A 22,526-nucleotide genomic window follows, 5' to 3' on the forward strand; every position below is an offset into this window, starting at 1 on the left:
TTGATACCAAACGAGGTTTCGGACAGGGTGACTCGCTGTCGTGTGACTTCTTTAACCTGACGTTGGAGAGCATCATACGAGCCGCAGAACTGAATCGTTCAGGCACAATTTTGTATAAGAGCGTACAATTGTTGGCGTATGCTGATGACATTGACAACATCGGCCTTAACAACCGCGCTGTTAGTTCTGCCTTCTCCAAACTGGATAAAGAGGCAAAGCGAATAGACGGAGAGCTCATGACCAAAAAACCCAACATATTTTATACTTCTTGAAATTTTGTGTGAGATTAGTTTTTTAATACTAGAAGCGATATCCGGCGGGCTGGCTGCTCAATAGCGGTCTTAATTATTCATTTTTATTTTTTAAAATTGTTAATAAAAAACATTTACTCAACATATTTTATACCACTTGAAATTTTAACAGAATTTTATTTACGGTCTGGATAAAATGAAACGATGGTTGCCAGCCCATTCTCATGGTCCCAAAGTACTGCCAGCCCATGTTGAAAGTGCGTTGATGGAAGCACAAGTCAACATATTTTATACCGGCTGTCTTTTTTACACGACATTGGCAATACAAAATTGATGAAATGTGTAGTGCCAGCCCATTCTGATGGTCCCATCACATGGAAAATTTGGAAAATTTCATTCCTGTGAGTGCGAGCGAGACCGACTTACGTGAATGTGGGCGCGCGAGAGAGAGCGTATATTGTTCATATTCTGTCTCTCCGTACAGTCTTGCAAAAATGGGAAGGATGAAAGGTTTGTTCATTAAAAAGTTAGAGAATGGATTTTTTTTTCTTTTTCTTAAAAAAGTTTTTATTTCTAATTTTTTACTCCTTTATTTATTTATTTAATTTATTAAATGAATAGAAAAAAAAAACAAAATTAAATTTTTAATTTTCTATGTCAGAAATAGATTCCGAGTCTAAACTGAAATAGTCATTTTCTATTTCTTCAGAGTCTCGCTTTTTTTGTGTACGGTGTAAGTTCTGTGGAGATTGCATCAAATGTGCGTCGTCTCTTTGATGGACCTGCAGCAGTTGTGTCACGTTGACATTCATCATCAGCAGCATTGCTATCATTATTAATTACATTTTGATAGATGATACCAACCGTATCATGTAGGGTATCTTTCCCGCTGGTTGTTTCGACAAATCTGTCGAAATTATCGGAAGCCACCACAGTATTTAAATTTGATGCCAACGTAATACCTTCAGGACATTCCTGAGTCCTTTCTATAGGAGAAAATGCAGCTTCGGTTTCCAGTTCTTCGAGAACATGATAGCTGCAGCAGTGACCGTATTTGTTGAGAATATCGATAACTTTACGGCTGCTGGTTAAACTTTTCACAGCCATTCCCAAGGTAATATGCTTTCCAGGCTTCATATTTCCATTCGTAACCGCGTAGATTGTGTCGGCCGCAATTGAATTGACTTTTCTATATAAGTCTGGGGTATTCTTACGTCGATTTCGGGCACCGCTCAACAACATCACGTAAAAATGTATCAAATCACGGTCGATCATACATTCTCCAGCCAGCAATTCATTCAACTTTACATTCGATGATAAAGGCTTCTTTTCAATATTTAAAATTCTTCTTCGTAAAATGAATGCTGCTTTTTGAAGTATTTCATCTTCTTGTAACAGCGAAAAAAGGCCATCATATATTAATTTATTTTTCGGTAAAATTACGTTTTTATTTCTGAAAGCTGAGACTTTAATTTCATCACTGAATTTATCAAGAATTTTATTCAGCAAATGTTGAAGGTTGCATGAATAGTCCAGTCAAAAGAGACGAAAAAAATAGCCAACTTCGTAATTTTAGGAGTATGCGAGTTTATGGTTTTATTATGTAAAACCCATCACTGTGAACTTAAATTTGAGTTTTCGGGTTCGGGGGTTGTGTCCCGCGGCCGCCATCTTGGAAATAAGGGTGCAACTGGTTTTTTGCATTTATCTCGTGAATTTCGAAAGTTACGAAAATTTTGTAAAATACTTTTTTGTAGATAATAATATTATCTACAACTTTCATTCAAAACGTTTTATTGTAAAATTAATAATAAAAAAGTTATAAACAAAATTACGCGAAAAATTAAGGGATGCATTGTTTTAAAGCGTAATAACTTTTTTTTATTGATTTTATGGAAAATATACATCAGAGCTTTTTTATAGAGCATTCTTTTGTGAACATTTTTGTCTAAAAGTTTTTTCCGCTATCTTTATTTAGTCGTATGATTTTGAGCTGCTAAGCGGAGCAACCAATACATTAGCGAAGCGCGTACATGATTACACAGGCCGACAAAATTTAACCAACATTCAGACCCAGAAACCAGACTATATATTTCCCAAGGTTTATGATGCGCTAAATTCAAATCTGGCCTCAGAATTGCTCTATCAGCTCTGGTTTTCGAGATATCCTAACCTAAATGTGCAAAAAACACCATTTTTGTCCATATTTGAGGTTATGTAGCCTTGCAGATGTTTTCTTTCACCAAAATTAAAGGATGGCATCTTTAAATACAATCTTTCTTTTTTCAAATGGCGTTTTGTTTGCTCAAATATCATTTTTTTTCGCAGAGATATCGCATTTTGAAATTTACATGTTTCGAAATTTTCCTACACCTGAAAATCGATTAAGATAACATAGACATGATATATTCGATTACTAATTTTCTTGAATTGAGTCTTATTTTTCTTAAAATTTTGTCTCACACCATAAGTGTCCTGACTCACCACATCCCTACACTATCTAACCTTTGGGTACCGAGTCACACACAGCCCTAACCCCTAGAAACCACCCCTATCATACCGCGAGCAGGCTTTCCCACAAACTCCAAATTTACATACTATTAATCCATATATTTCAGGCCCTCAAACCCAAGAAAATTAGTAAGCGACTATATCATGTCTATGTTATCTTAATCGATTTTCAGGTGTAGGAAAATTTCGAAACATGAAAATTTCAAAATGCGATATCTCTGCAAAAGAAAATGATATTTGAGCAAACAAAACGCCATTTGAAAAAAGAAGGATTGTATTTAAAGATGCCATCCTTTAATTTTGGTGAAAGAAAACATCTGCAAGGCTACATAACCTCAAACATGGGCAAAAATGGTGTTTTTTGCACATTTAGGTTAGGATATCTCGAAAACCAGAGCTGATAGAGCAATTCTGAGGCCAGATTTGGATTTAGCGCATCATAAACCTTTGGAAATATATAGTCTGGTTTCTGGGTCTGAATGTTGGTTAAATTTTGTCGGCCTGTGTAATCATGTACGCGCTTCGCTAATGTATTGGTTGCTCCGCTTAGCAGCTCAAAATCATACGTCTAAATAAAGATAGCGGAAAAAACTTATAGACAAAAATGTTCACAAAAGAATGCTCTATAAAAAAGCTCTGAGGTATATTTTCCATAAAATCAATAAAAAAAAAAGGTTATTACGCTTTAAAACAATGCATCCCTTAATTTTTCGCGTAATTTTGTTTATAACTTTTTTATTAGTAATTTTACAATAAAACGTTTTGAATGAAAGTTGTAGATAATATTATTATCTACAAAAAAGTATTTTACAAAATTTTCGTAACTTTCGAAATTCACGAGATAAATGCAAAAAACCAGTTGCACCCTTATTTCCAAGATGGCGGCCGCGGGACACAACCCCCGAACCCGAAAACTCAAACTTAAGTTCACAGTGATGGGCTTTACATAATAAAATCATAAACTCGCATACTCCTAAAATTACGAAGTTAAATCCTCTTTTGACTGGACTAGAACCATCATAACTATAGCCACGGTCTTCGTACAATTTCTTCAATATATCATCGTATATTTCACCCAGAAATATTAAAAAGAAGCAACTGCCACGAGCAATGATGTTTTTTTGGATGAATTGATCAATTTCATAATCAGCTTCCTTGTGTAGTTCCCGATTCAGATTAAATTTTGTGTCTGCAGTTGGATTGCTTTTAAATTTATTAAAATATTCAACCCGACAGATTTTGTGATAAAATAAGTGCGGAGGCTCGTTAGAAAGTGACTTAAATAATTCACTATCTCTCACAACATCCAAATATTGTGCCAAGGCTTCAATGAGAATTTTTTTTTCTCCTCTGACAAGTGGTGCCTGACGTCCTTTGGATTTTTTATATTTTTTATTACAAAATGCACAATTATCCTGCTCCACAATTAATGCTGCCTCGGTTAATTTTTCACCTGAAGGTTCTTGTATGGCAGATTGACCTTCCTGATGTGTTTGTTCTATTTCGTGAGCAGAGGAAGTGCTTGGTGTCGGTTCATCTGGGAAAATATATTTGAATACAAAAAAAAATTATAATCGGAACTAGTATTATATTCCTTCCCTTATTACAGTAAAATAAATATTTTCATACCTGTTTGAACTGAAATATCCGATGTAAGTGCCTTTTTTTCATAATACTTTTTCATGACCGATAAGAACATTTTATGGCATTTTATATGATAGCCGTCATCACATTCTGATGCTGGTAAAATAACATCTTTATATTTTAAATTAAATTTTTTCCGAATGTCCAACACTTCCCGGCACTTTTTAAAGTATGCACGGTAAAAGCAACGAGTTTATCATTTGTACTTTTACTATTACAAAAAACGCACTTGATGGAAGATTCCATTTTAAATAACAAGTAAGAGAATCGAACGGAAAGTTAAAATTTACGTCTTTACTAGCCAACACTGTGGAAAGAACTAACTATACATGACGTCGTACTTTGGGTCCGGAAACTGTTGTCCTTGAATACCGCCCCTATTGTATTGCAGGCAGATGGCGACTTATGAATCACCATTCAAAATTCCTAGTGAAAAAGTAGAGCCAGCGCGTGTGAGAGAGACAGTATATAAACGATATACGCTCTCTCTCACGCGCCCACATTCACGTAAGTCGGTCTCGCTCGCACTCACAGGAATGAAATTTTCCAAATTTTCCATGTGATGGGACCATCAAAATGGGCTGGCTCTAGGTAGGTAGGTAGGTAAGATGGCAAGAGTACCCCAGGTACACTACAAGTAGCACTTACGTGCCGTTTTGATACCATAAAGTGGACCACTACCTGTGAAAGGATTAAGGTAGGAGATAAGCCCGTCTACAGCCATCCAGTGCTGTTGATGTAGCGAAGGAGAGAAAAGGGATCTAGGCTGGAGAATTTCATCAAGTCATCCCCAAAGGGGACGCTGAGGAATCTCAAGCGCCTAGCCGCCAAGGCCGGACATCTGCAGAGAAAGTGTTCCACAGTCTCTTTCTCTGCAGGATCCCCACAGCTTCTGCAATGGGGGTTGTACGGAATTCCAAGCTTCTCCGCGTGAGTGCCGATCACCCAGTGGCCAGTGATCACCGCAATGAGTTTGGAGATTGAATGGCGGGGAGTTCCCATCACCTTAAGCGTTCTGTTTATGTCATATTGAGGCCATAGTGCTTTTGAAATGGCACACGATGAGACAGACCTCCATCTGTCTTGCGCCTTTCTTAGAAAGAGTTGTGTAGTTTCCCTTTAACGACGGCCAAGGGGATGCCGATGTCTGAGAAGAGGGCAGCTGGATTTGGTTCTGCCGCCCCCTTCCTGGCAAGCTCATCGGCAATTTCATTTCCCTCTATATTCCTGTGCCCAGGAACCCAGATGAGGGAAATGTTTCCTGCACGTTCGAGGCGTTTAAGTTCCTCCTTGCAGGAGTTCACGAGAATAGAGCTGCAATTCGGCGACGACAGTGCCTTGATTGCAGCTTGGCTTTCGGAAAAAATTTTAATGTCTCCCTCCCAGCAGCGATCCCGAAGCATTTTGCATGCCTGCAGGATCGCGAAGACCTCTGCTTGAAAGACGCTGCTTGTCTCCGGCAGTTTATAGGAGACCGAAATGCTGGCTGATTTGGAGTAGACCCCCGCTCCCACTCCAGATTCCATTTTGGATCCGTCAGTGAAAACAGAGGCATCTATATCCGCAACAACTCTCCCCTCTTTCCAATCTTGCCTGCTCGGAAAGATAGCCCTAGCACAACCCTCAAAGCACAGTTTGCGGATGGAGAGGTCGGTGCGAATATCAGAGAAGGAAGGGGAGATCTGCTTCAAGATGCTGCTATGCCCTACCGGGAGTTGTCTCCAAAGGCCAAACTCCTTCAGTCTAATAGCACTCTGAGCAGCAATGGACTTAACCTGCAGATCCACAGGAATTAAGTGGAGAATAACGTTGAGCGCAGCGATGGGACATGTCCTACAGGCACCAGTGATGCCTACACATGCAGTTCTCTGCACTCTCTCTAATTTAGTGAAGTTGTAGCCCTTCTGAAGAGCTACCCACCAAACTAGGCAACCGTATGTTAAAATTGGCAGAACCACTAAGTTGTACATCCAGAGTACGACGCGTGGCTTGAGGCCCCATTTTTTGCCGAACATAGATTTACAGGCGTAGAAGGCTATATTAGCATTCTTAACTCGATTCTCTATGTGCGGCTTCCAGTGGAGCTTGGGGTCAAGTATTACACCAAGATACTTGACTTCCGATGAAAGTGTAAGACACTGGTTGTTAAGTCTAGGAAGCTTAAAGGGTGGAGGCTTGTATTTTCTGGTGAATAGCATCAACTCTGTTTTGTCAGAGTTGACCCTGAGACCGCAACTGGCGGCCCATCTGCTGAGTGTAGCCAGTGCTCCTTCCAGAATTTCAGCCATTACTGATGGGAAGGGACCTGAGACCATCAGGACCAAGTCATCGGCATATGCTACCACCTTTACCCCCCCCTGTTTAAGCGAGTTAAGGCTTCATCTACAGCTACTAGCCAAAGGAGAGGCGAGAGGACGCCGCCCTGCGGTGTGCCCCTATGTACGAATCTGGTGATTCTTGCCCCTCCTGCCACCGCATTAATTTCCCTACTACCAAGCAGGGACGAGATCCAGCGGTAGATAGGTCTTTCCACCCCTAGCCTGTTTAGAGCCGTGACAATTGACTCCGCCGTAATATTATTAAAGGCGCCCTCTATGTCTATAAAGGCCGCCAAAGTGAATTGTTTCCCCTCCAGAGATTTCTCTACAGTCCCTACTACCTCATGTAAGGCTGACTCGGTGGATTTCCCTTTCAGGTAAGCGTGTTGGGCTGGAGAAAGTCTGGTTTCACAGTGCTCTCGGATGTGACAGTCGATCACTCTTTCAAACACCTTGAGAATAAAGGAGGTAAGACTTATAGGTCTGAAGTCCTTGGCCAGGACGTGGCCCCTCCTTCCTGCCTTAGGAATGAAGACCACTTTGGTTTTCTTCCAGCTAGCAGGGACGTGGTTCAGCGAGATACACGCCGAGAAGATCTTTTGAAGAACGGGAACCACCACGGTCTTAGTCTTCTGAAGCATTACTGGCATGATACCATCGATGCCTGGAGATTTGAAAGGGGAAAAACTCTCGATTGCCCAGTTTATTCTGTTGACGGACAAGACCGGTGTCAGGGACATCACAGGTAACCCCTCCTGCCGGTTCGCGTCTTCGTTACAGACCGGATCAATAGAGTTTTCCGGGAAATGGGCATCAATAAGGATTTTTAAGGATTTTTAAGGATTCGCTTGCAGATTCAGCCCACTCCCCGTTCTCTCTTTTGACAAGAGTTTTACAGGAGTGGTCCTTGGATAGGACCCTGCTGAGTCTGGCCGAATCTCTTACGGATTCGATGGATTCGCAGTACTCTTTCCAAGAGTTGCGCTTCGCATCTCTAATGGCTTTCTTATAAGCTTTCAAGATTTCCCGGTAATCTTGAAAGTTTCTTATTTGGTAACATTGGCTGGCTCTACACATTTCATCAATTTATTGTATTGCCAATGTCGTGTAAAAAAGACAGCCGGTATAAAATATGTTGACTTGTGCTTCCATCAACGCACTTTCAACATGGGCTGGCAATACTTTGGGACCATGAGAATGGGCTGGCAACCATCGTTTCATTTTATCCAGACCGTAAATAAAATTCTGTTAAAATTTCAAGTGGTATAAAATATGTTGAGTAAATGTTTTTTATTAACAATTTTAAAAAATAAAAACGCATAATTAAGACCGCTATTGAGCAGCCAGCCCGCCGGATATCGCTTCTAGTATTAAAAAACTAGTCTCACACAAAATTTCAAGAAGTATAAAATATGTTGGGTTTTTTGGTCATGAGCTCTTAGACTAGAATGGGTCTGGTGGTGAACGAGAACAAAACGAAGTACCTCCTGTCATCAAACAAACAGTCGGTGCACTCGCGTATCGGCACGCACGTCACTGTTGACCGTTATGATTTCGAGGTCGTAAAGGCTTCGTATATTTAGGAACCAGCATTAGCACCGATAACTATGCCAGCCTTGAAATCCAACGTAGATTCTCTCTTGCCAACAAGTGCTACTTTGGACTAAGTAGGCAAATGAGTAGTAAAGTCCTCTCTTGACAAACAAAACTAACACTCTACAAGGCTCTCATCATGCCCGTCCTAACGAATAGCGCAGAAGTGTGGATGATGACATCATCCGATGAAGCGACGCTTGGAGTGTTTGAGAGAAAGATTCTGCGCAAAACTTTTGGACCTTTGCGCATTGGCAACGGTGAATATCGCAGGCGATGGAACGATGAGCTATATGAGCTTTACGACGACGTAGACATAGCGCAGGGAATAAAGATCCAGCGACTACGCTGGCTGGGTCATGTCATCCGAATGGATACAAACGCTCCGGCTCTGAAAGTATTCGATGCGATACCACCTTGTGGTAGCAGAGGAAGAGGAAGGCCTCCTCTGCGTTGGAAAGATCAGGTGGAGAAGAACTTGGCTTCACTTGGTGTGCCTAAATGGCGCCAGCTAGCACGAGAAAGGAACGACTGACGCGCTTTGCTAAACTCGGCCAAAATCGCGTAAGCGGTTATCACGCCAATTAAGAAGAAGAGAAGATGTTCGAGTTCCCTTTAAGAGCTGGAAAGTGGGAAATTAAAAGAAGAAGTGTTTTTTTTTCAGATAATAATACGCTTTTTCCAATCCTCGAGGCACTTCTGATCCACTTTTGCTCTTCTTGGCTCTCCTTGGTTTTTTCATTGGATCGATTAGGCTTAAGTTTCGTCATCATATAGCCATGATTCGTCATCAGTTATGATACTTGGAGCAAATCAGTATCATAATTGACGTCAATAGCCGAGCACACCAAAATATGTCTGTATACGCTAGTATCTGTCAAAAACAAACTACATATGCCAAATTGTTGAAACAGATGTAAAAGAAAATTGAATATACGTTACCTTGTAGTAGTTACGAGGTGTAGTTAATAAAAAACGATATTGGCGCTGCTATTAAAGAAGAGCGAGGTAGCACTCGTTCGTGTTAGGTGAAATTTGCAATAGACCGTCTATTAGAGAAATAAGATTTGAGTCCGCTGAAGGTGTGAAAAAATGTGGCACATGTCCTGAAGGAGTTGACAGAATAATAACTCCAGCATTGTTTGAAACAATGGAAAGTTCACATGGAGAGTGGCAGGGATTTAGGATGGATGTATATTGAAGGAGATAATAAGTGAATTTGTTTTATCAAAGTAAGGTGTTTTATAATGTCCCACAGTGTTGTGAGTGCTGTCAAAAAAGAAAGAAGGCGATTTCCTCTTAATACCTCAAATCTACAGATTCCAAAACGTTTTCGAAATGGTGTAATGATTATTTACATTTTAAAGTATTCAACATTGAAGATACATATTGTATAAAGGTGAATATTTTTATTTTGCTGTAATTTCCTTGTTTTTTGTCTGTCGTAACAATTTGAAACTTTTATTAAACCTTACGTATGTGTCTCTTTACTTTTATGTAGTGGCACCTTGGAATAGTGGGATGAATTGGAATCATTTTATAAAATGAACTTGGGAGAAAATCTGAAAAGATTCAGTTTTTTTTAAATAAAATTAAAGTATGGTGGAGAATGTCATCGGAAAGAGTGGTTTTGAAACAAATCATTCCGAAAGACTTTAGTCGAATTTTATATTAAGTAATGGGAGTAAAACAATGTGTGAAGAAGAATACGTGACTTGCTGTGTTTCCACAAATGACTAGACCAACTTTTAAGCCAACTCCGAACGGCAGTTGCCTGCCAAAGGGCGACCGCTATTAGAAAAGTATGTTTTCTATCTTAATGTTGATGAGTTGGTTGATAAGTTGACAGGTTGATAATAAATGGACTTAAAATGTTAATAAGCATAATTTTCTAATCAGCTACCAAGTGCAAGTAAAAGTAGCAAAACGAAGTGTGGGTATGGCTATGTTTTTTTATGAAACTATGATTTGAGTCATAGTTCATGCGACGTTTATTCTTTGCATGGGAGTTATTAGAAATGGGGTGACCGAGTATTAATCGTAACTATCTTTAGAATAATTGGTTTTTTGACTAACTTAAAATTGTACACCAAATATCATAAAGATCGGAACATATAATATTTAACATTTGGGCCGAAATTTTGATGTAGTGTGAAAATGAGTCAATCAATGCTTTTCTTCAGATTGGTATATTCTTAGGTGAAACCAATATGTAAACCGAATTTCATCATAATCGAATAACATTTAACATTTCCGCCCACAAGAGGGGTAGACATAGCAGTAAGTAAATTTTTATCATATTTCATATTTCTTCTTTCCTAAGTAAAGAAGGAACTAAATTTCAGCGGAATCGGAGCACAGCTTATATGGCGACGCAACATTGTGCGTCAGTCTCGTTACTTAATAACCTCCCCTCGTACTTATTAATATCCAACAGAGAGACATTTTAAAAGAGAGTAATACAAAAAATAAAACAAAAAATCAATTCCTATGCTTAGTTCGTATATATTTTATGCGTTCACAGCTAATCTAACACTTATTGTCAGCTTAAAGACTTACTTTATTCATGTTTCATTACAATAACAAATCTCAAAAATAAAAGAAATCAAATTGACTTTTGTAATCATTAATTCCATTATTATTTATTTCATTAATCTTTCTTATTCTTCTTACTCTTCGTTCTACAGCTCGAACTGAAACGCCCCAAGAGTGGTATGTTCCATAATGAAACTCAACAGCCGCTTCCGCCATCGGATGAAGATGTAATTCCATATATCAACTACAATCCACGGCTACTGCAACAGAAATTCGATGAACAGAACCTGCAAAGGGTTGACTTAATACAAGGCCGTGATCCTAACGATTTATGGACATGGAATATTGCAATGCAACAACATGAAAGCCAGTTGGATCGCGCTTTTCTCGATGCATCCACACCAAAGTTCGGTAAGAAAGCGTCCATTTGGGTGACCCTGATTTCAGCCAAGATTTCATTTCTTATGTAATCAATTCATTACAAATTACAGATTGCAATCGTCTAGAGCTGACTACATTCAAAATACCAAATGATCTGGATAAAACATTTACTGCTGAAATCGTTTTTGGCACTGAATCAATTCAACCAGAAGAAAAACCAAAAAAACAAAAACCCAGGTATTAGTATCCGAATTGCCATTCAGGATATAAGAGTAGATCGATGTTATTTATCAATTTATTCGATATTACTTTCAAATCTAAACGATCCAAAATTTTCAACACTTTTCTACTCAGTTATTTTAATCGTCCGAAAGAAATCGCCTGCCTATTCGCCGCCTATGTAGAAAGTTTTCGATTCAATCCTGATTTTTGGACTTCGGAAACCTTGGATGGTATATTGGCTACTGGTGAAAAACTATTCAAGAAGAGCATCAATCTGAACTACAAATCTCCAGATAACGATTTTGACATACTACCACAAATTATTGATAAACAGGCGGAGGTTGGCTTTAAGCTTCACTTCACTGGCCCTCTCGACTCCGAGCCAAATATATACAAAGTACTTTCACTATATTTCTCTAAATACAATGCCGCTGTGTTAACCGCCAAAGATATATATCTGCTTATATGGAAACGATGTACAAATACGTTCTATATTTTTGATCCATATGGTCGTGACGAGTTGTGCCAACGAGATTTTACCCAAGGCAATTGCTCATTGATGGCCGTAATTTATGTTGAGCATTTGGTGCATTTGCTTATCAACTTCAGCAAGGCTGATGTAAAAGGCGAGTTTAGCGTGTATGAAATATCGATAAAAAGTTTTGGAAAAATATCTAGCCCTATACCGAATAAACCATTCCCGAAGCGAACTCATAGACTATGGGCTGTGGTGAACGGTACATATGCGATCATACCGGCGGTTAATAATGGTCTCCAGCAGCCTATAGCCGGCAATGAACAGAATGGTTCAATGATCATATCTCTTCTGGCACTTTTATATTCCAATATCGAACAAGCTTCAACGTGGCGCATGGAAGTAATTGACGAGCTTGTCAAATTCGGAACAGCTTTTTACAAGAATTTTTTGAAACGTTTAAAATTGAAGAAGAAACAGCTTTTGAACATAGTAGATATACCAGATGCGATCATGCTCGGCGCATTTCGTGCAACGCTGAAAAAACATCCATTTCTTTACACAGGTCATGTGACTAATTGCAAGTCGTACCTCGAATCTCAACTGACAGCGGTTGTGAACGACGTTTTTGGGAACAGTTACGAAGCGGCTTTGTTGCAGATTGATAATTCTGTATTAGCAATTTGGCGAGACGGGGAATTTTACTACCTTTTCGATCCGTTTAGACGTGGTAAGGCCGGACAAGTGCTAGATCCAGAAGATTTCCTCACCAAAGGTGTGGCTTGTCTGCAGATGCACTCAAACTTTGAGTCGTTTAGTAGAATTCTCTACCAAAAAGCATTGAAATTGCGGCGGGGTGGGAAATTTTTCATTCATGGTATAAATATCGGCTGTATCAGACCGATGTTGTCATCGGCAAATATTAAAAATAAATATCCACGCTTACAGATAGCTTTTCCTAAGCTTGCTATAAAATCGGAGCAGGATAAGCGACTATCCAAAAAAGGCAAGGGAAAGAAGAAACTTGTACGCACATACAGTATACAATCTATACCAGATGAGGATCGCATACCTGAGTTTGAAGATGCCGATGTCGTGGCCGCTGTGCTGGATGAAATCATATGCGATATTATCGAACAAATGTTTGAACCGACACCAGGCCGTTTACAATTATATAAACAAGCTGATAAGGTATTGTTGCGTTCCGATAAAGAATATTTGAGAGGCCTGCGCTATAAGCTAATTCATGGTGAAGACTATGACAATGTCTACACAGAGTTCCAGAAACAGCCGGAACAGCCCCCGCGGCCATTGACACTAGAAGAAGAGTTAGAAATACGTACAAACTTTAAGAAGTTACCTGACGGATCATGGGTTGTAATGGGAAAATCGTATATACCTGTGGAAGAAGATGAAGTTAGCAAGCTAAATGGTCTTCTATCTACTTTGGTAGCTACAGCCCTTAGCGCAAAATATAATATTTCCACATGGAACAAGGAACTCGTTGATTATGCAGTGGAGTCATCTAATGGTTTTGGTGAAGAATTCTCTAACTACGAAGCGACACTAAGAACTTTCCTTTCAAAAAAGATGCCAAAGATAAACATTGGCAAGAATATTTACATGTTGCATTTGCAGAGAGTCATACAAAGCTCAGTGAAACGTACGCTTCGGCAAAGGCTTCTTGAGAGTCTGCTAATTTACAATCGTTTGATTGTTGTATGTCAGATTTTTTCATGCTTGATTGTGAAGCGTTACAATTTTTTGTACATGTTTATTGCATTTCCATGTACGTCGGTAGGCTACCGAAAATTCGGTTCTGGTCCGGGTTGCTTACTACGATTCGTTGAGTTAGATGCTCTAATACGACGCATAGAGTTTGGTTGCAATCCGCAAGGATGTGAAATAACCAACTATGTGGTTGTCGCCATCAAAGTGTTGGACATTACGAACGTGCCACCCAAGCGTTACATGAAATTGCCACCAGATATTGAAGAATCTATATACGCGACTGAATACGAGCGCAAGCAGAAAATGGATAGATTGCGAATGGATAAGATACGCTTTTTGGACAGGGAGTTACTTAAAGAGAATGAACGCATACAGCGCTTCCTAGACGAGAAAGAGGAGAAGATAGCAGCTCGCGCCCAGAGAGGCAAAACAAAGGGTATGTTTGAATGTATTAGCTGTTTTTGACGTATTTCCTCAATAGGATAAAATATCATATTTTTTTATGAATCATTCCTTATAATAAATATTATCCATACATTTTTCATTCTCAATCCGAATAGCTTTGATGAATAAAAATATTGGATTGGCAACTAAGTAATTGCGGATTTTTTTTTAGAAAATTAAAGACAATTTTTTCATGGAATTAAATAACTTTATTCTGTAATGTATTGCCCATTTCGATCAATAACCTTTTGACATCTTTCAGTCAGCATCATAATCCCACGTTCATAAAACTTCTAGTTTTTATTAGCAAAAAACTGAATCAGTTACGATTTGACATGATAATCATTATTGAAATTTTTACCATTCAAGGAGTTTTGTAAAGATCGAAACAAAAAGTAATCAGATGGTGCAAGGTCAGGACTGTGTGGTGGATGTGGCAAAACATCCCAACCACGCACCAATAATTTTTGCCGAGTGGCCAAAGATGTGTGTGGCCTTGCATTGTCATTATGGAATACAATACTTTTTCGATTTGTCAACTCGGGCCGCTTTTCTTCAACTGCACTGTTTAATTTCGTTAGTTGTTCTATATCTATACATCCGAATTGATCGTTTGGTTGGGTGGTAAGAGTTCAAAGTAGACAATTCCTTTGTATTCCCATCAAACTGATAACAAAACCTTCTTTTGATAAATATCAGCTTTTGATGTTGTTTGAGTTAGTTCACCTAGACTGCTCCACGGTCCTTTCCGCTCGATATTGTTGTAAACAACCAATTTTTCTTCGCCAAAAATGGATAATTTTCATTATGTTTCTTTAGTAAATTGCAGCTGTTAATGCGTTGCGTTAAATGCGTTTCTCTCAGTTCGTGAGGAAACCATGTATCGAGTTTTTGAACATAGCCAAGTTGTTTTAAGTGATTTTCAATGCATGTATGTGATACATGAAGCTTCTCTGCAATCTCACCTGTTGTACTGTGACGATCCGATCTCACGTGTTGTACGCTTCGACTAGGGCGTCATCAACTTCAACTGGACGACCAGAGCGTATTCATATTTGATTGAAAAATCACGAGAACGAAATTTGGCAAACCAATTTTTACACTGCCGTTCTTTTAAGATTTCGTCACCATAAACAGCACGTAACTTTTTATAAGCTTGCGATGCGGTTTCCTTTGTGGAAATAAAAAAGCAAAATATGACGAAAATGTTCTTTTTGATTTTCCATTTTTCAACGAACGCCACACGAAGACTACGCAACCGATCAAAAAACTTTCTTTAACTGATTGACAGCTGAATTGCCAACTATCAAATAACAAAATTTGTTTTACATTTGTACTATGTCTTTATATATATATGTATATAACTGGCGCGCATACCCTCTTTTGGGTGTTTGGTCGAGCTCTCCCTCCTATTTGTCGCGTGTGTCTTGATGTTGTTCCGGAAATGGAGGGTTCATGACAGAAATATACTCGGAGGTTTGCCATTGCCTGCCGAGGGGCCACCGCTATTAGAAAAATGTTTTTTTTTTTAATTTTCGTGTTTCACCATGATTCGAACCTACGTTCTCTCTGTGGATTGCGAATGGTAGTCAGGCACCAAGCATTCGGCTACGGCGGCCGCTACTATGTCTGCAAACCTAAAAATTCAACTGAAGCCATCTATGAGTGAAATCCGCAACTACTTAGTTGCCAACCCAATACATTACATAACATTAAACGAATGGAACCAATGTTTATAGATCAAGAAATTAAATTTCCGAGCATAACTTAGTGTATTAGTAGCGTTTTGGGTTTTATAATAGTCTAATAAAGCGACATTGACTAATGAATGTCGGTTAAGTGAAAAAATAGTGTATGAAGGTTTACCGGTCTCGATTGCCACAAAGCCCTATATTTTCGTCGGAAACAAGCTAGCGGAGCAATAGCAGAAGGCAAAATGGTAGCAGGAGATAAAGATGATGAGGAGTTATAAAATATATAATAAAATAATAATATTAGTTTGGGGAAAAAGAAATCCACTATTGTTGCGTAAAATTTTTGCGCAAATAGTTTAAAACTGTTTTATGGTCGATTTTTAGCTCCTGGGCGATGCTACGACTACTAACATGCAGGTCAACATCTATATTACAATATTTTTTTTTAGATTTTATCGACATTTTCGACATTTTCTTTACATAAAAAATGCCTAAATGGAATAGACGAAACCAAAATTGCACGTAATTAGCAGTTACAGACAGTGTCGGTACCATAAATACCATTCACAATTTCAGCGATCTGGCTTGCATTTTCGCTTTTATCAAAGAAAAACTTTATAATGCTTCTATTTGTAGACTTCCATTGTTAATACACTGTAACTCATAACTGAATGGAACAAACAAAAAACAGGAAAAGAAATGTTGTCACCTGGACAACGAGCATAAACTTTAAATTGTTTGATCGATACTTTACGAAATATAGATCATTAACCATCTATCGAGCAAATAATGGATTTCTTTCCCCCTAAATACATTCAATCAATTTCCAATTTGATAATACTGTTTGAAATTGTCGAGAACGGGAAAATTACAGAAAATTTTAGTTTTTTTTTTTTTTTTAGTTTAGAAAATTATTTGTAATTTGGTTTCTTTTAAAATTCTTTCTATTTCATTTGTTTGAATAAATTTATTTGTTGCTTTTGTTTGAAATAGGTAAAAAGAGCATCAGAATGGAGCTTTCCACTGAGTATGCAGAAGAGGGCGAGGAATTCGAAGAATACGATATGGACGAAATGGAAGAAGTTGAAGAGGAAGAGGTTGAACTGAAGCATAAGCCGGGCAAGCGACTTGAACGCGAGCTCGATTCTGGCTTCAAGCCACGAAAAATCCTGTACGGCTACCGCATGCGGGAGAAAGACTGTAACTTCAAAATCCAGGGCACAACAGCTCTGGAAGATCGAGCTTCTGCGCATGTAGATAAAATCAAACCTTGTTTCTTCGCCAGTACACTGGCTGTATTATATGCTGTAATGCGTCCTCTCAATCAATGGTCTGCCCAGCGCGTGGATCGTGTGATCGAAAGTGGGAAAACAATCGCTAGTCGTGTTACGAATATGACTTCGGCCTTCGAGCGGTTTATCAAGAATGTTACGGTGGATGACTACAAATTCGACGTGTGGGTTAAGACACACGACCCACCGGGTGTGAAAGGTGCTAATATCTCCCGTAAGATTTACAAGTCTATGCAGGCCCGTAAGTATCTGCTACTACAATTAGCCAATACCACATTTGCTCTCTTCCACGATGAATATTACCACCTATTCGATCCTTACCCTACTATGGAAAAATCAGGAGAAGGTGAAGAGGAAGAGGAAGATGACAATGATGGAGATTATGTTGAAAAAGAAGGTCCACGTAAAGGCAAATGTAAAAAGAGAGTGAAGAGATATGGCGAACGTAACACTGCTTCATGGGTACTCTTTGCTGATGTTGATTCACTATTAAAGTATGTGGACAAACGTGCCTCAAATCCGACTTGGCAAGCGTCCGAAGAGTATGCACTGCATGTAATTGATGTGATATCATACAGGAAAGCGGGACCGAAGACACGCTTACTCCAATTACTCACCGATCTGTCGGTACCGATTGAATGCAAGACGACGATGCATGGCAAAGATGAGGCAGTGGTGTGTGCTCATCCGGAGACTATGTCTTGGTTAGATTCGGAGAACTGTTTGCCTGTTTGGAGTCGCATGAACCGTCGTAATACAGCTGGTCGTTACCGAAATTTGCCGGTAACAATGCTAAAGTGTTTCGACATAGAGATCGATGGTCGGTTGTGGTCACTTTGGGGCAATCTGCATCCAGATGCACCAGTATTTGGTTCAACATCACGAGGAAAGCAATACCTTGCGTGCAATGTGATGGCACTCTGTGCCGCAAAAATGTATAGTTTGACGGATTGGAGTCCTCATTTGCTCGATACAATAGTCATTAATGGTGATCGCTATCACCGTGAGAGCTTAGAACATATAAAGTTGTTGGACTATGAGTTCTCGTTAGAGGATTTGAATTTGGACTGTACATTGGAGAACATCAAATTTGTTGTACATCTCGAGCATGTGGCTTTCGGAAAGCTCTATAGCCCTGGCACTCGTACTACAATGAATTTGGCAGATGCGTTGATGTACTTTTTCACTCGCTTCCAATTTGGAGTATTGCAGTGCTTCAAACATTCCTTAGCTATCGGTCGTACCATGGGCTTCGATGGTGGCTTCTTTATGTTTGATTGCCAAAGCAAAGATCAACCGCTATTCCCAAAGGGACAAGGCGCATCATATCTGCTGCGCACAAATAATCTGCAGGTGCTGCTTTACTGTATCGTGGTGACGCTTAATGTGCCGTATTACAATGTAAATTTCACTCTGCACAAAGTAGAAATGCTACGCGAGGGTGCCTCTTTGGAAGAAGAGGGTGAGGATGGAAGTGAAAACACTGGTGAAAATTAAAGTAGTAAAACCAATTTAATATTTCATTATTATATAGGTAGCCTCAGTTTTGAACGTAAATTTATCGTGGATGAAATTAACCATGTGGTGTAAAATAAATTAAATAAATCAATAAACTCTAACAGACATATAATGCAACTCAATCCAAGTCAACACATAATCATTTAACAACATAAAATTAAGCGTACAAGTAGAATATCCACTCCAAAGGCGTAAAAAATGACCGCTGACAGTATGAAAAAGACGGGATGGTAAAGGGTCCTAGGTGCCAGTAGTGAATAATTCCTAGACGGTACCTTTTTTATGTCATCTTTGACATTAGTCTAGTAGAAAGAAAGAAACACGGTAGAACAATGCGTTAAAACTATTGAAACTTATTATGAAAGTGGTCGAACTTTAAGAACAGCCTATCGCATGATCCGTGATTTTTTTGGTGCAAATAATCGTCCGAATGAGTCGACAATTTAAAGATTGGTGAACAAATTTTAAGAAACTGGTTATGTCGAGAATAGAAAAAGGACTGGCAGACCAGACTGGTGTTTTTTGAAAAACAAAGTCTATGGGAATAAGCCAACAACGATTCCAAAGCTAAAATACAACATTCGGTTCGAGATTGTTGAACTCAAAGCGATAATGTACATAGGTAACTATATGCTCATGGTGAATATTTAAGTGATGTAAGTTTTCACATATAATTGTTAGGAGCCGTATTGTGAACAAAAATAGTGAAGCCTGAAAGACTCAAAATTTTTACATGTTTTATTTTAAAACAACATCTAGGCGCATCTTTTGAAAGACTATTCATGATGAATGAAATTTACAGCATTATTCCCTACCGCAAACGGTATCAAATGTGTCGTTGCCGTATGTAGTTTGAATAAAAATTAGAAAAAATCAGTGGATTTTATCTTATATGATTTTTGAAATGTCGACAGCATCAACTGCTGTTTTTACTTTCGCGTTTGTTTATATTTCAACCAAGGCGAATCTATACAAGAAGATATCGATTCTTCAAAAACAACAATTTGGTGGGTTATTGTAAAATTTCAGTTAAAGGAAGAAGAGGGAAGAATACAAATGTCCTCAATTTGACAATGAAGCACCAAATTTGAACAGCCAAACAACACCATATTTTATTTAAACAAAGCAATTCGGCATTTTGAATCAAAAATTATATCACCTGCGCGAAGGTTTGAGTGTTATCGATAATTATTGAGCACACTTTTTTAAACATCAATTGCCAATTATTTCATGATCTTCAGAAAGATTTGATAAAAATGAAATAATTGAAGAAAAACAGACAATACAAATTCATTTTAATACACATGGAAAAAGACGACTTACATAGAAGTTGGTTTCAAACCATGAAACCAATGAAATTCTAATACTGCGGGTTACGTACATACGGATGTATATTTTATTTATTTTTTAAAGCTTTACGAAAATATACAATATTTTTTTATACTCTCAGTAATGGGCAGATTGCCGCCACTTTTTGAATTTTATTGCGGCCGCCATAACCGAAATGGTTGGTACGTGACTACAATTCGGAAGCGAATCTCCGGGCATGAAACATCAAATTATAGAAAAAGTGTTTTATTTCCGACACTATTTCACATCGCTGTTTATCCCTATCAGCTCCAGATAAAGGTTCGGTTATCCTCCAATTCCTTTATCAGAATTCGCTGAGCTTTCTATTTGAAGTCTAACGAAGCGATTCAGAATATCTTCTCGTTTGATTTCACTACTTTCTTGTGGGTTTTTGCCAACTATTCTTCATAGAAAATGTACTTTTCTTACGTTATCGGCACTTGAAGACAGCTGCTTACATCTACTTCTGGACTCGAAATGCTTAATGCCAACAGACGAACGAAACCTTAGACACGAAGTGCACGTTTGCTTCGTAATAGAGAATAATGCTGTTAATTTACTCAAATGAAATGTCCGATAAACGAATTTACATATATACATCACCCTATCGGATGATTTGTAATTTTTGCATATGGGATCGGAATATATCTTTGGCCCTTGTGAACTTGACAGTTGTGGTGTACAAATACACTAGCAATGGAAAGTGTAAAGGTCAAAACAAAGACTTCCCTCACTTAAGACCATTTAATTACTTAGTAATAAAGTTATTCACAATATCAGTAATTCAATGCCACAAAATTAATTTTTTTTGTGGTATGCGTTTGTTAGCATGTGGAGCTCTGAATTCGAGCTTTTACCTATACACTTTTACCGTGACCGAGCTTGATACAGTCGACTAAGCGCAATTAGCAGGTATAGACTATCGAAGAAAAATTCTTTAGATTTTTTCAAGTGCGCTTTGTTTAAATGGTAAGTTCTGGCTTTTTGATTTAAGTTATTTTTTCCCATTGCTGTCTTCAGATACGTCTTAAGTCGCCTAAGTTCCAAATAACTTCTTTAATTTGCATATGACGACTCTGGTATCGTCATTGGGAATCACACTAAAAGCTCAACCTCTCTAATGATACATATTTTTTAAGGGATTCAGCGAGTATAATAAAAAGTAAACTCAAAAAGTAATTTTGAGATTTATTCAATTGAATTGGTATAACGGTTTGAACGGTTTGGTTTTGAAAGTTAAATACCTTCAGCTCTTTTTACCATTTTTATAAATCTTATTGTTGTTATTTTTAAAGATAGTGTACCTTTAAAACAATTTTTTTTGGAAAATTTTTTATGTTTTTTGGAAAAATTTAATTTTTGTTTGGAAAATGTTTAATTTTTACTTAAAACTGTTTTTTAAGGGGGGACTCTACTGTAAAACTTAAAAAAAATCGATTTTTTACTTTTTGTTGAAACATACTCAGAAACAACTCCAGAATGTTCCATGAAAATCTTAAAAAGAAATCTTGAATAGTTTTCAAGTTATAAAAATTTTAGCAAAGCAGGTATAAACTGAGCGCTCGAGCGGTTTACGGTCATATGCGTGTTTTTCTCGAAACCACGTTTTCAAAATTGCCCACATCACAGCTCCGTGAAAAATTAACATATCAAGCTCAAACTTTGATAGTATATTTTTAACAATATTTACTAGTTTTTAAAGCTATAGTGGGAAAAAATTTATTATTTATAACCCCTTTTTTAATAACAAAATGACAACAAAAAAATGTCGATTTTTTAAAAAACTTCAAAAATTTTACAAAAAAAATTTTTTTTTGCAAGTAATAGGCTTAACAACTAAAAATAATGATATATAATAAAAAAAATTTGGTTTTTTTCATTTCAGATTTTTTTTAAATGCGCGACAGTGTGGGCAGATTTCAAAAGGCGTTTCGGGGGAGCGGCTGTACAGCTGCCATTTTGAAATGAAAATAAATTAAAAAAATTTTTTTGTACACTCAAGACCTGTGTTTATGTAACCCTAAACTTTTTTTTACTAAATAAATTAATACAAGTATGAAAACAAAATCCATAAAAATTTGATTTTTACAGTAGAATCCCCCCTTAAATTTTTTTTGTCGAAAACTTTTGGGAAGCAATTCTTTTTCATTTGTGATAAACACGCCCTACAGATTTTTTCTTATTTTTTCCATTAATAGCTGAGACTATGCTCGGTAATCGTTGAAAATTTCAGAGTGTGATTCTATTGACTTTTGGAGTTATATTCAAATACGTCTAGCGAAGTAGTTAAAATACCGTGTATTTGCTTACAATTTTGGCGGCGCTTCGATCAATTCGCAAACGGGCATAATCTACGACTACCCACGCTAGAGCTTCGCTAAAATTATAAGTGACGCTAATAATTGGATAAAAACTTCGAAATACTGTTTTCTGTACAAATTGTTTAGTATTTTGAATTGAGAATATTTACTATCTCCTATTTAGATCATCGATTTACCTCATTTCAGCAAAAAATCAGTTTTAGGTACATACGAGGTGTGTAAAGTATCGCGAATTTTGTATTTTTT

The 22,526-nt window shown here is 37.9% G+C and overlaps 1 protein-coding gene across 1 annotated transcript in view; it reads left to right on the forward strand.

The window, feature by feature from the left end:
• LOC129241823 (uncharacterized) overlaps positions 1-18,731 on the forward strand; it is a 73,814-nt gene extending 55,083 nt beyond the window's left edge. The window contains exons 2-5 of the mRNA XM_054878346.1: positions 11,005-11,263; positions 11,344-11,470; positions 11,588-14,097; positions 16,793-18,731. Of these exons, the coding sequence (XP_054734321.1) occupies positions 11,005-11,263; positions 11,344-11,470; positions 11,588-14,097; positions 16,793-18,588 (4,692 nt within the window). The 3' untranslated portion in view covers positions 18,589-18,731. The remainder of the gene's footprint in view (positions 1-11,004; positions 11,264-11,343; positions 11,471-11,587; positions 14,098-16,792) is intronic.
• The last annotated feature ends 3,795 nt before the right edge of the window (positions 18,732-22,526 follow it).

The sequence above is a fragment of the Anastrepha obliqua genome, chromosome 3 (genome assembly GCF_027943255.1).
Source record: "Anastrepha obliqua isolate idAnaObli1 chromosome 3, idAnaObli1_1.0, whole genome shotgun sequence".
NCBI classification, from domain to species: Eukaryota; Metazoa; Arthropoda; class Insecta; order Diptera; family Tephritidae; genus Anastrepha; species Anastrepha obliqua.